Below are 13,705 nucleotides of genomic sequence, written 5' to 3'. Positions count from 1 at the left end.
TTGTTCAAAGTTACCTATCTGTCAGTCACTTTGCTGTTGTGTCGAGACTGACATTAGGAGTCACTCTTGGGAGCCCCAAACACCTCTGACGTATTTAAAAAGGCCAATGAAGCAAGTGGAACTTTCATGCCAGCCACTTCCCGGACATCCGGGTATAAAAAAAAGGCTGGCGTGCTCCACTCATTCAGATTTGTTCTTTGGAGCTGAAGTATCGCATCTCTCAAGCTGAGAGAAGTGAATCCATTCGCATCCACACGCTGCTGGATCAAAGAGCACATATAAGTGCAAGGAGCTCCCCTGGCTGCTTCAGTGGTGGTCTAAAAGAGGCAATTTCCTTGCAAAAGGAGCAACTTCCTCTGAAAGAGCTACATGGAGGATCGCGTCATTGTAAAGATGTCGTTCCGTCCGTGTTCTTCTGGGGGCTGTCAATTTCTCTCTCCCTCTGACGGCCACGATTGCTGTTTTCAGTGTCTGGGCCGTGCTCACGTTGAGACAGCATTTCAGAATCAGAATCTGAAAGAGCTTTATTGCGAAGTGTGCTTGCACACACAAGGAATACATTTGTTCATGCTCTCACTGGTCCTTCCACCTCTGGGTATGAGGCCGTGGTGGCGAGCACTGAGGGCGATACATTGGATACAATGGGAGAGTTTCCGGCAGGTGAATCACATGGGCCTCGTTCCTCAGCATGTTCGTGTCTCCCGGTCGAGTTTCTGGATGAGTAAGGAGGTTCCACCCTGAGGCTGAACTTAATATCTCATTTGGGGCTCGAGAGGAAGATGAGCAGTCAATCGCAGAATCGGAGGGTGGGCTTATGCCTTCTGAGGTGAATGACTCGCCTGGGCTTCCACCCTCGGGTGTGATAACCCAGTCTGAGGCTGACGTCAAGTTGGCAGCCACTGATTGGCCTGGTGGCCAAGAGCATCGGGCTTGAGTTGGACTCCTCCGCCCTGCTCGTGGTTGGACGACTGGTTCCTGGGGTCGGGGGAAAAAAAAGGTCATCTTCGGCTGAAGGGACTAATTCCCATTGTGAGGACAAGTCCCCTGAGAATGGGAAACTCTGGGTCACTTACCCTGAGCATTGGAATGTTGCAAGATAGCGTGAGTGCACTTGCTACTTGGCAAGCAAGAGCCTGCCTGCCTGCATCTGCACCGCCAAAACTCGTAATACAGTTCAGCTGGTTGTTGAGTTTAGTATAGGGACCCTTAAAGGAGAACTCTGGTCAATTTTAACATTGAGCTCATTTTTTTTGTAAATTTTGAGTGCTGTCAGTACAGAGAACAACGACAAAAATCGGTGTTGCCTACACCATGTTATCCTGTTTTTAAAATTTGCACCCTGTTGACTTCAATGGGGCAAGTTTTAAACCTGCTTTTAGCCTCTTAACATCCTTGATGTGTCATTACAAGTGCACAGGTCATGTGAGTGATTCCTTCAGGGTGAACGCGGGTCAATCTGACTGCAGTAGATGTGAAAGATATGAATAAAAATGATGTTTATTCAGCCAGCGCACATACCTGTATTTACATCCTGTTCTCGGTCGAAGGCCACAGTAGTCGATTGTCGAGTTCATGCGCGTGATCATAGGTACTAAACCTATGCGCGTGAACTCGACAATCGATTACTGTGGACTTTGACCGAAAACAGGATGTAAATACAGGTATGTGCGCTGGCTGAATAAACATCATTTTTATTCATATCTTTCACATCTAAGAGGCTAAAAGCAGGTTTAAAACTTGCCCCATTGATGTCAACTGGGTGCAAATTTTAAAAACAGGATAACACGGTGTAGGCAACACCGATTTTTGTCGTTGTTCTCTGTAATGACAGCACTCCAAATTTACAAAAAAATGAGCTCAATGTTAAAATTGACCGGAGTTCTCATTTAAGTCCCGGGTATACTTTAATTTCTGCATCTGGACGCACAGCTTTCAAAGTATACTCAACCGCGGATGAGCGCGGATGGCCGAGTTCAACACATGCGCAGTACAATTGATTTTTTTTATACTCTACAAGACATCGGAGGGCAGCACTGAGTCGTGTCATCAACAGGACATTCGCTCGCCAAGATAGGATAAGACAATAATTCCACCATTGGAAGTGTTGCAAACAAACCATTGCAAACCTTTCTACAGCTGCAAACAAAGTTAAGAAGAAACAACAAGAGAATAAACGCTCATTAAACTCGCCGTCAATTTGTAATGTTTTGCTCCTCCTGTGTTGTTTTTGTATCGCTCTTTCCGCACTCTTTTTCGATGACTGCACAGTACTGTGTGTATTGCTTCTTTTATACCTGTATGTCCGGGGGAGTGGCTGGCGGGCGAATTCTACTTGCTAATTCTCATTGGTCTTTTCTGAATACGTCAGAGGTGTTTGGGGGGACGCCTCGTCCCCTCCATCAAGGAACAGAGGTTACAACAGTAACCAAGACATTATCTGGTCTTTAATAATGTTCTCAAAATGCAAATATAAAAACATTATTTATACATCGTTTGTGAAAGCTTTTCAGAAACGTTTTAGTTGTTATTTTTAATCGTACTACTCATGTTAGAATGTTCAGAGAACATTCAAAATTAACTTTCCCATAATATTAGCAAAATAAACTAAATAGAATGTTTCCTTAACATACGCATATCCAAGAGAAAAAGTTTTTTAAAAGATTTTTACATTCAGAGAACTTTCAGAAACGTTTTTCTGAAACGACAGCGTTGGCAAAACGTTCTTAGAACATATTTTTTAACCTGGTTAGCTAACAACAAACAAACTGCCCAGTGCTAATACTATAGCAGCCTTCCAATAAAAACATTATAGCCTATAAACATTTAGAGCTACTTTGTCCATACGCAGCTCCCTGTTCTGCCAGAAGCTCCGGCTCAGGCTCAAGAGGCCTGCGGTTTGACTTTTTACCCCACCCAACCCCTGAAGGGGCCTAGGGTGAGGAGACCTTCTCTCAGCCCACTCTCTAAGAGAGGAAGCTCTCAGCTGTACTGTTTCTATTTCTTCTATCGCAGCAGTTGGTTTCAGACCCACCTCCCCTACGTGTCAACACCTAAAATAACATCTTCATTATTCTCCTGTGGGTGGACCATGTCCGTTAGATCCTCGCGCTTGGTATCTGGGAGGGATTGTGCTAGCAGACGACCTCGCTAAACATCTATTCAAAGATAGATATAGAAACTCACTCTGGATCTGAAGGGCACCAGAAGGCAGTTGAGAGGTGCCGACATGGCCAGATGATTTGCCAAAAATGATGCGTCCGTCCTGGCGTCTCCATGTCAGAGTTGGTGTGGGAAAACCACGGACGATGCAAGGTAGAGTAATGTCATCGCCCACGGCAGCCGTTAAGTCCACGGGAGACTCGACGAACATAGGAGCAGCTGCAAAAATAAAAAAGCAAGCCATCAAAACAAAACAAAATGTATTGTAACATTTTGTTTGCTAAAAGAGGACAAAATGTATTGTAACATACAATAAATAATGTTCAGCTCTCCTTCTTTGCAATGTATATATGTTCAAGAATAGCTTTTTATAGTGTTTTTCTAGGGGGTGTTTCTTCACCTCTGCCACTATTTTTTGCAAAGCTGCTTTGAAGTTATATTTATTATAAAAGATGATATACATAATAAATTAATTGGAAATGTTCGTCTTTTAGTGTAATATTAGGAAGTAAAAAATATGCTTTAAATTTAACAAAGAAAATATTTTCAATTTAAATAATATGTTTTGACTTTAGTACAAATAATATTTAAATAATATTTAAATCATTTGTTTTGGCTTTAAGCCAAAAGTAATTTCATGTTTTGTGTTTTGCATGCACGGTATACATGGGTTATGTATAACTGTTTTTTTTTTTTTTCGTAAGGGAGATATAATCATATTTCGGGTGCCTTACCATTAGAAAGTGTGAAAACTCCTGAATTATAGAACAAAGTGAAAATATTCAGATGAAAAAAATGCGCTTTACAACCAACATTCCACTGAACAAATTTATTTCCAACATATTTTTATTTTTTCCACACACATTATATGTAGGATAGTAATTATGACTTAAAGCTGAAGTGTGTCATTTTTACGATGTTAAAATATTTTCTTCCATTCCAGTTTAATATGCAGAAACAACTTTAACTATGACATCTGTAGGTTGATTCTCCCAAAAAGTTGAAAATACATTGCTCTGTTTATTTGCCAACGGTGTGAGTTTGGGAGCGAGACTGACCAATGGAAGTCTGACCAATGGCAGAAAGAGTGAGTGTTCTGGGAACAGCATCATTATTCAACCAAAATTTCTATCATTATTTGTTCAATTACAATTAATGATGCTAGTGGCACATAAATGACACATTTTACTTTTAAGACAAGTTCTATACAAAGTTATGGTCCCTGTTCTGGATCATTCAAGCATGCTCATAAATTGGCCATGAGCTACTTAGAGTCTAAGAATGCTGTCAGGAGCTGTTAAAAGTCCTGTTAAAAACACATTCCCAAATATCAAGTTGAAACCAAATTTCGCTCTCCAAATTTCACACGCTAAAACAGAGCAGGAGAACATTTCCTCTTGCGGTTAAGAAGCCCATGGGCTTATGGGTGTGCTCTGCTTAAAATCAGATAGTTCTGTCCAAGGTTTTTGATTCATGCTATGAACTACATGTGCTTCAAAGGTTTGGAAAAGCAATAGAAATACTGCGACATTGAGCTCAATAAATAAAAGCCCACATAAAATGAAACTGTTCCGTATAAACTGTACAGTAATATTTATATAGTATAAGCATGTAATGCAGCTGAGGTCTTGTTCTCACCTCCCACCTGCAGTATGACCACAGCAGAGGTGGACCCGGCAATGTTTGAGGCCACACAGGTATACTCTCCAGAATCCAGTTCCTGAACCCCACGGATCCGCAGCGTTCCACGATGGACATCCTGCTCTGCAAATGGAACTGTTCCCAGATCCAGATCCCCTGAAGACGGATGGTGCAAGAATCAAAGAAAACATACGCCGTTGCTGTAACAACCCACTATACCTAATGCAATATCCTAAACAGACTCTAAAACTCAGAAAATTAAAAACAGTCTCTTAACCATGAAGAAATAATATCATGTTGCATTTTCTTTATGCTGATGAATCTTTAATACGTTTCATTTGGTTAAAGTTTGACACATTGTTGTTATTACATTTTATTTTGTCAGCTAAATTTTTATGACAGTTTAGTTAAAAAATACTTTTAAAAATGAATAAATTTGGCAAAAATGATAATTTTCATCAAAAAACAACAACAAAAATTTTAAAAGATGTGAGGTGTCTTGAGGGTCCATGTATTATCCTTAAGCAGGATGCACACTGTGCGATTTATAATAGTCCTTTACGATTGTTTCTTGTCAGACTGTACGAACATGATAATCGCTGTATAAATGTCTGTAAGATCTGAGTTGTCATTAATGTCAGACTGTACGACAGTCAAGACGCACTAAAAATGGACGCACACAAGAAAACCTGTCTGGAGTTTTACATCATCAATCAGTGAGCTGCATTATATGCGGGATTGAAATGGTGGCTACAAATAAATCTCTAACGTTAATTTTGGTCATGGCTTGTCTTGAAAAACAAAGACAATTTGACGGTCGTCATAGGAGAAGTCACACTGCAGGACTGTGAGTAAAATCTTCTGACACTGCCAGAATTTCGTCCAAGCTAAAATTTGATCGCAACGGCCATTAATCGGCTGTTGGAGAACATGTAAAACTAACGATCAAAGACTTCAGATTTTAGCCTAGGATCAGAGGAATCTTTTAGGATTTGCAAAATTGGTCTCAGACGGCAAAATCGTGGCCAAAATCGCAGTGTGCACCCGGCTTTAGGGGCAGTGTTTACCTTTTTGCCATTTTACTGATGGAAGAGGAGTACCAGAGGCTTGACATTCTAGAATGGCATCTTCACCAGCAACGACCATCACCACCTGCTGTACCACTGAGATGCTCGGAGGCTCTGAGACAACAACAAGAGAGAAAGGAATTAAAACTAGTATTGTGTGCTGTACTTTATGTCATTTTTTTATTACCACACACAAATTGTTTCTACTTCCTGACAGATTTCATTTGAATATCTGTCTATGGTTATTCTCAGAATTGAATACTAGCTAACTACTGACTATGTTACATTTTTGTCACATGACCCCATCACATCACCCGATCAAAAACATTTTGTATTTTTAATCTAATGATAAAAAATGAAACATGAAAAGGAAAAATTTCTAAAAATTGGGCAGTCTAACCAAATAATGTGTCAAGAAAAAGACTCAAAACTGACATTACTTCTGGTTCATCTATTAAACTTTTCTTTCTTCCTTTAAAAAAACAAAACAAATTAATACTTTTATTTAGCAAGGATGCATTAAACTGATCAAAAAATACACATTTATAATGTTACAAAAGATAGTTTTTTAGTTGATGCTTTTTTTAAAAAAAACAACGTTCTACTCATCTTAAACTCCTGAAAAAAATATTCATCACAGTTTCCATAAAAACATTAAGCATCACATTTCCAACATTGATAATAATAAGAAGTGTTTCTTGAGCATCAATCTGATTTCTGAAGAATCATGAGACAGTGAAGACTAGAGTAATGGCTGCTGAAAAGTAAGCTTTGCCAACACATACATAAATGATGACTGAATGAATGAATGAATGGATGGATGGATGGATGGATGGATGGATGGATGGATGGATGGATGGATGGATGGATGGATGGATGGATGGATGGATGGATGGATGGATGGATGGATGGATGGATGGATGGATGGATGGATGGACTATATATACTATATACAAACTAAAATACAGTAGTCCACATTTGAAGTGGATCAAAAAAAGTTCATCAAAGAACGGGTATTGTTCAAAATTCATGTATAACTTTGATGAAAGGTTTTGAACCACTTCAAATGTTGACTACTGCATATATACTGTATATAGTTGAGTTGAGTTGAGTTGAGTTGAGTATGCCATTTGACTTAAGTATGACATTCTGTGGCTTGAAAAAATTCCACGGAAAGAATTGAGTGCCAAACAGTTTAACAGAAGCAGCTATAGAACATTTTGGTATATTGCATTTGATATGCCTGCCAACACCTAAAATCTCATTTCATTTTAATGCATGCTGTCCTGTCTCTATAAAAGTTATTGTCAGTCAGTTATATATTCCATCTCTAACTCAGTTTTATATAAGAATGATTTACTATGTGCGCTCATTTCATCAACAGAGCCACTGACTCCAGCACCTGCATAACTGACGGTAACAGACTGAGATGCAGTGCCAGCCTCATTGGTGGCCAGGCACGTATAGTTCCCAGCATCCTCAGGGACAGCTCCTCTGATTTTCAGCATGCCAGACTCAGAGATGCTCAATCTGAAAGCACAGCCAGTGTTATATTAACCAAAGACTGCTGATGTAATGATTATATTACAGAGACCATTGTGTTTAACACTTTTCAAACTGTATTTTCAAACTGAACAGTGTTTTCTTTCCATCAAACTGACTTCTGACTGATCACAGCATCGATGCCAGATTTATTCTGATATCTTGACCAAATCTCAGACTGTTATTGGTTTGCGGTCAGTTTATTCAAACAGAAATTAAATATAAATGATCCATTTTAGGAAAGTGGATAAAAATAACCATCTCAAACAGTGTGTAGATGTATAGTGAGACGAGGGAGGGGGAGCTGGTTGACTACCGATGGTGGTTGGATAGAAAGATGTTGCCATGGCTCCAGAAAACCTTTGGAGGAGGGGATCCAGATGCCGAACAGGAGATGCGGACTTCTGCACCCAGAGAGAAGCTTTGTGTCTGAGGGGAAACAACCACAGATGGGGCCTCTGTAAAGGAAACAGAAATAAACTGTGAATCATTGTTTTCAAAGGGATAGTTTGTCCAAAAATGAACATTCTGTCATTATTTACCCACCCTCATGTCGTTCCAAATCAAACCCATTTGCTGTATTCTTTTTTTCCATGGAACATAAAAGAAGAACATTTACATTCCTTTCTGTAACAGTTCATAGTATGATGAATGATGTGCACCATTCATAATTTAATTGAGATGCCTTCACAATTCCAATTGATATAATGGTTATTATTAACTAGAAATAGAAAAAAAAAGTTTATAGACTTTACAGATGGATGGATGGATGGATGGATGGATGGATGGATGGATGGATGGATGGATGGATGGATGGATGGATGGATGGATGGATGGATGGATGGATGGATGGATGGATGGATGGATGGATGGATGGATGGATGGATGGATGGATGGATGGATAGATAGATAGATAGATAGATAGATAGATAGATAGATAGATAGATAGATAGATAGATAGATAGATAGATAGATAGATAGATAGATAGATAGATAGATAGATAGATAAAAAATTGTAATCAAGGGAAAATAAAAGCCCACAGGTTTGGAATGGCATGAGGTAATAAGTAAATCATTTCTATTCCTACACATTACTTGGCAAAAAGCCTTTCAGACGGCAGACATGGCCAAATAGATAATGAAAACTCCACACGCTATATAATGGTATAATAATGGTGCAAGTCTAACTGCACATGTTGAAAGTGGCTCACAGTGAAATACACTTCATCCATTTGTTCGGCTATTTTATTTGTCTCCAAAAGGAACCGCCAATCTAAAATCACATTAATCTTGCTTATTCGAAACATGCAGGGCTCAATCTTGCTGGCTATGTAGAACTTGCGCTGTGGTTTGGAGAGTTGTGATGGAAAACACATGAGGCTGCAGGAGCTGAGTGTTTGACCAGGTGCTGTAGAATACCTAGGACCACCAGCCATACGACAGCCTGACTCTCTCCATGGGCGTTTGTGGCTCTGCACTGGTAAGGTCCAGCATCCTGGCTGCGAACCCAATTGATCTCCAGAGAGGAATTGGCCAGTACTTTCACCCTTCCTGAGTGGGACGATAAAGCACTACCAGCCAGATACCAGGTCAGATTATGCCGCACAGAGCCTTGAACCTGGCAGGACAGCACTGCCACTGTCCCCGGGGATGAAGTCACATTCACCGGAGGATGCAGAACAGGAGGGGGCTCTACATTAAGAGAAACGATGATGACATGCTTTAAAAGAGATATTAAAATACAATGTATGTGAGGCAACAAATCTCTAATTAGTTTAATGTTACCATAGAAGTCAAATAAAGACTTTTTGGCAGTGACTTACAATTTCATTGCAAAAAGCTTTTCTCATTTACAATTTCCTTTAATTCTGGAGATTACACCCTCCTTAGCAAGCTGAAGCCTTGTTTATACTTTCACATGACTCTCTGCAGACTGTGCACTTAGTTCACGATGCTCAAGAGGCATTTATACTTGACACGTTCCACATTGAACTATTTTCCGCAACAACAGAAGGTAGTGTGCAGAAAATATTTGCTTAACCAGCAAGAAACAGCTGTTAAAAATAGTATTTACATTTTACATAAACCTTGCCAAAAGAAAAGAAAACTTCATGTTCCCAGTGAACATTAACCTAGCAAGGAAAAAAACAAAACAACAAAACAAAACTAAATGTAAATTACTTTTCTTTGGTCATATACAAAAAGTGGAAACCAACAAAATACTCTGACTGTGTCTCTGGCTCTAAATTCTTACATTTACAATTATTTTATTATTGTTATGTTTCGTATTTATTGAATATATCAAATTTTTCACAAATACATTTAATATATTTTATAATAATAATTTTATATTTAATATTTACCATTTTACATACGTGTATTTATTTTATATTAATATAAACTATTAACTAACTAATATAAACTATAAATATAAATTAACTTAATATAATTTAATTATACAAAAAGAATTAATAATTAATAAATGTTTTTATTTAATATTTATTTCACATATAAAATATTTAACATACATTTATTTATTTATTTTATTATAATAATTTTATTAAAATAATTTACTAAAACAGCTGCATTTAGCTGTAACCCCAATTTTTTTTTTTATAAAAATAAAACCTTTAAAATAAAATATTTTCCCCCTTAACCAAGAAAAATCAATTTGCCATATATATATATATATATATATGCTTCTGAAAACAGTAAACACAGTCTTACACAACATTGGTTCTGAATGTGTCTTGTTTTGAGGATGTTCAAATATTTTACTGGAAAACAAAATGTGGTTCATGATGGTCCGAAGTAGAGCATTGTGAAGCACTACATAATGGCACTTTTGGCACATGCACCCTCGTGCTTGTGCGGACGTGTGAAGTATAAACTAGGTTTGAGGGTGTGGGTGTGAATACAAGATTGTGAATGGTGCAGGAAAAAGTATGTAAAATGTGTGTCCATGCAATACCTCTAACAGTGAGTTGCGTGAGAGCTCGTCCCATGCCTGCAGTGCTCTGGGCCACACATTCATATGCTCCCTCATCATTGCCTGAGGCATGTGGAATTTCCCATGATGCTTTAACTGGAGACCTTCAATTACAAAAAAATTAGCAGGTTTAAGTGATGAGTCCAAAAGTGCAGCCTTTGATCACAAACATGCATTTAGCCTACGCAGAAATTCACATAACGTGAATTAACAAATCTCTGATGTCACTAACAACTAGCTTGCACAGAATACCTTTCACTATAAGTCAGTATTATTTCATGTTCAAACTGTAATTCAAAACAGAGTGCCCTTTATAGGGAAATCATTTTTCATGATGACTTCCTTTTGTGCAATACACACAACCCCTGCTGTTCATTCCAAGATTGATATGTCAGTGAAAACTCACAAATCCTTCTTGGGTTAGGTTAAATTTCGACTGTAAATGAATGCCCATGTCAGCACATGGTATCAAACGGAGCAAAAAATTGCCCAGCAAATGTTCACTTTAACATCTCCTCCATTATGTTTATTTAAGGCCATAGAGAATGCCTGCAAAAGGGTTTGTACATGTTTGAAATGAGAGAGATATAGATATGCGAGAAAGAGAAAGGCGAGTGGCCTGAAAAGAGGTGCTTAGCCTTTAGAAAATAAAAGAGATCGTACATTTTATGACAGCTGTTTTTTTTTCACTTAATTTGAGGTTTGCAATTGTTTATTACCCTGTTACCAATATTTGAAACTCGTCCAAATGGAATAAAAAAAAATCCAGTTTAAATTAGTGATTTTGTTATTTTCCAGTAATAATTACTAATGAAAAAAAAAAAACTTTTAAAACAATAAATATCAATTCAACAGATTATGACAAAATTATGGAATAGTTGTATGATTTTAATTGTTAGCTCAGGAAGATCCTCTGAGCCAGGCCAAAAATACCATTTTAAGGAGGAATGCAGCCATTTGAAACTAGCTATGCTTCATGCTAGGTTAATATTTTGATTATCAACAATATCTAAAAGCACTCTAAAAAGAAGAAAAAGGGAAAGTACAAAAGAAACTGAAACAGATGGAATAGAGAAAGGGGACAGCAAAAAAAAATATATATATATAATATTTGAGAAGAGCCTCACTCATAGGTTCTTTCCTCTCCTATTGTTCTTCCGCCTTTGGTGAATCTCAGTTTATATGGCAGGTCACTCTCCACAGAGCAGTCAATCGTAGCAGGCTGCATGTAGAACCCTCTTATCACAGTGGGCATACTCACCAGTGGAGGCTCTGTAAGGTGAGAGGGGGCCAAAGGTTAAACTAGATCATTACAGCTGGGTTAACAACAACACAACATAAACAATGCCTTTTTAAAAAACAAAACAAAACAAAAACTAAAAAGTATTTAAACAGTTTAAACTGTTCAAAGTTCAAACTGAGTCCAGTGGATTTTGAATGCGCACAAAACAAAACAAAAATCACAAAGTATTTAAACAGTATTTAAACTATTCAAAGTTCAAACTGAGTCCAGTGGATTTTGAATGCAACTTGAATGCTAACAAAACAAAACAAAGCGAAAAAAATAAAAAAAAAGTATTTAAACAAGTGTTTAAACTGTTCAAAGTGAGTCTAATGTATTTTGAATGCAACTTAAATGCAAACAAAACAAAACAAAACAAAACCTAGAAAAAAAAACACTCATCTGGGATGTTGAAAGAGACTCACCTGGGATGATGTTGGTATATGACACACTAGACAGTCTCTGAAAGTTGTAGCCTTCTCCATCATTTCCAGACACTTTGAGGAAGAAGCTCTGAGAGGGTGTTCGAAACTGCGGGATGCTCCAAATACCTCCTGAGCCTCCATCGCCAGGCAAAGGCACAGGGATGATACGCAACGAGCGCCCCCCTAAAGATACTAACTCCATATTGGTAACCAGACCTGGAGGCTTCAGACCTGAACACTTCAAAATCACATGAGCGGGTACACCTGGAGGAAAATGGGATGCATTTAAAATATAATTCTTAATACAGTTAAGGCAGTTCTGGCACAAACTGGGTATTACCCTTTTTCCATCAAAATGTGGCTGGAGCAATTATTAAATGACTTTTTAACATTAAAAAGATGATTAATTATATATATATATATATATATATATATATATATATATATGAAGAGTTCAGATGCAAAAGCCTCTAAGTGCCATCTGAAATCTTCTTCTAGAATGATCATTTTTATCAAGCTCGTATATTTAAGTTCAGTAATTTCACTTAAATGACAATTAATAGGTAATCTTCATTGCCATTTAAGTGAAATTATTGAATTTAAATATATGAGCTTGATAAAAATGATCATTCTAGAAGAAAATTTCAGATGGCATTTAGAGGCTTTTGCATCTGAACTCTTCATATATATATATATATATATATATATATATATATATATATATATATATATATATATATATATATATATATATATATATATATATATATATTAGTATTTATTTAGTATTTTTAGGCAATTAGAATTTTTTTTTTACTATCACTCCATCATCCAACAGTGGAAAAGGGCTATGTACCAAATGTTGATGTAGTAATACCTTTAATAGGTCTCTCTCTGGTCCTGATGAACTCTGTGACAGGTATACTAGAGAAACCTGCCCTGAAGTCCAGGTTGCTCACACCTGTTACTCTGAGTGTGTGTCTCCCACTGCATCCCACCTAGACAAGAGAAAAAGCAGGTTTCAATCATTGACATTTTACAGAAGGATGTGTTATGTATATACCTAAATTTTAAATATGATCTAGCATCACTGTTCAAAGCTTTCAGGTGTTACCTTTAATGTCCATGGTCCAGGTCGAGGGTTCTTTAGGTTGACCACCCGTGCTGAGTTTGGGATGTTGAGCAGTTCTGTTAGACCCTGCCTCTCTCCAACTATACGGCCTATAATTATTAAAATAACAATTTCAAAAGGTTTAGTAATAGGGGTTATTTGCAAAGTACAATAACTTATACTCCTTTAAGTGAAAAGGCATGAACAACCATTCAATACAAAACAATAGCATGTTCCTACCAAGAGGGTCTATGAGCTCAATTTGAGGTGCTGGACCACTCAGTGACACAGTGACTTCTTTTAAACTAGGGTCAAAGGGCACCTCCCACTGGGTCTCCTGGGCAGTTTCATGGTCAGATGAAAGAAGGTGGACCTTCATGGCCTGGACAGTTTCCTCAACCCATTTAAGAACCTAAACAAAACCAAATGAATTGTCAAAAGTAGAGAAGAGGTTTCATTGTGTAAAAAAAGAAAAGAAAATAACATTAT

At 37.6% G+C, this 13,705-nt stretch overlaps 1 protein-coding gene across 2 annotated transcripts in view; it reads right to left on the bottom strand.

Moving 5' to 3' along the window:
• hmcn2 (hemicentin 2) overlaps nucleotides 1–13,705 on the bottom strand; it is a 95,831-nt gene that overhangs the window by 70,052 nt on the left and 12,074 nt on the right. For both annotated transcript variants that reach the window (XM_081349185.1, XM_081349186.1), the window contains exons 5-16: nucleotides 13,457–13,628; nucleotides 13,220–13,326; nucleotides 12,983–13,103; nucleotides 12,106–12,369; nucleotides 11,526–11,670; nucleotides 10,381–10,502; nucleotides 8,829–9,101; nucleotides 7,726–7,867; nucleotides 7,270–7,397; nucleotides 5,868–5,981; nucleotides 4,798–4,956; nucleotides 3,184–3,378 (exon numbers count right to left, since the gene is read on the bottom strand). In XM_081349185.1, coding sequence (XP_081205311.1) covers nucleotides 3,184–3,378; nucleotides 4,798–4,956; nucleotides 5,868–5,981; nucleotides 7,270–7,397; nucleotides 7,726–7,867; nucleotides 8,829–9,101; nucleotides 10,381–10,502; nucleotides 11,526–11,670; nucleotides 12,106–12,369; nucleotides 12,983–13,103; nucleotides 13,220–13,326; nucleotides 13,457–13,628 — 1,942 coding nt within the window. The remainder of the gene's footprint in view (nucleotides 1–3,183; nucleotides 3,379–4,797; nucleotides 4,957–5,867; nucleotides 5,982–7,269; nucleotides 7,398–7,725; nucleotides 7,868–8,828; nucleotides 9,102–10,380; nucleotides 10,503–11,525; nucleotides 11,671–12,105; nucleotides 12,370–12,982; nucleotides 13,104–13,219; nucleotides 13,327–13,456; nucleotides 13,629–13,705) is intronic.

The sequence above is a fragment of the Scardinius erythrophthalmus genome, assembly GCF_964197995.2.
Source record: "Scardinius erythrophthalmus genome assembly, chromosome: 20".
NCBI classification, from domain to species: Eukaryota; Metazoa; Chordata; class Actinopteri; order Cypriniformes; family Leuciscidae; genus Scardinius; species Scardinius erythrophthalmus.
The sequence above is the reverse complement of the archived record's forward strand: the minus strand, read 5'-3'. Positions and strand labels throughout refer to the sequence as shown.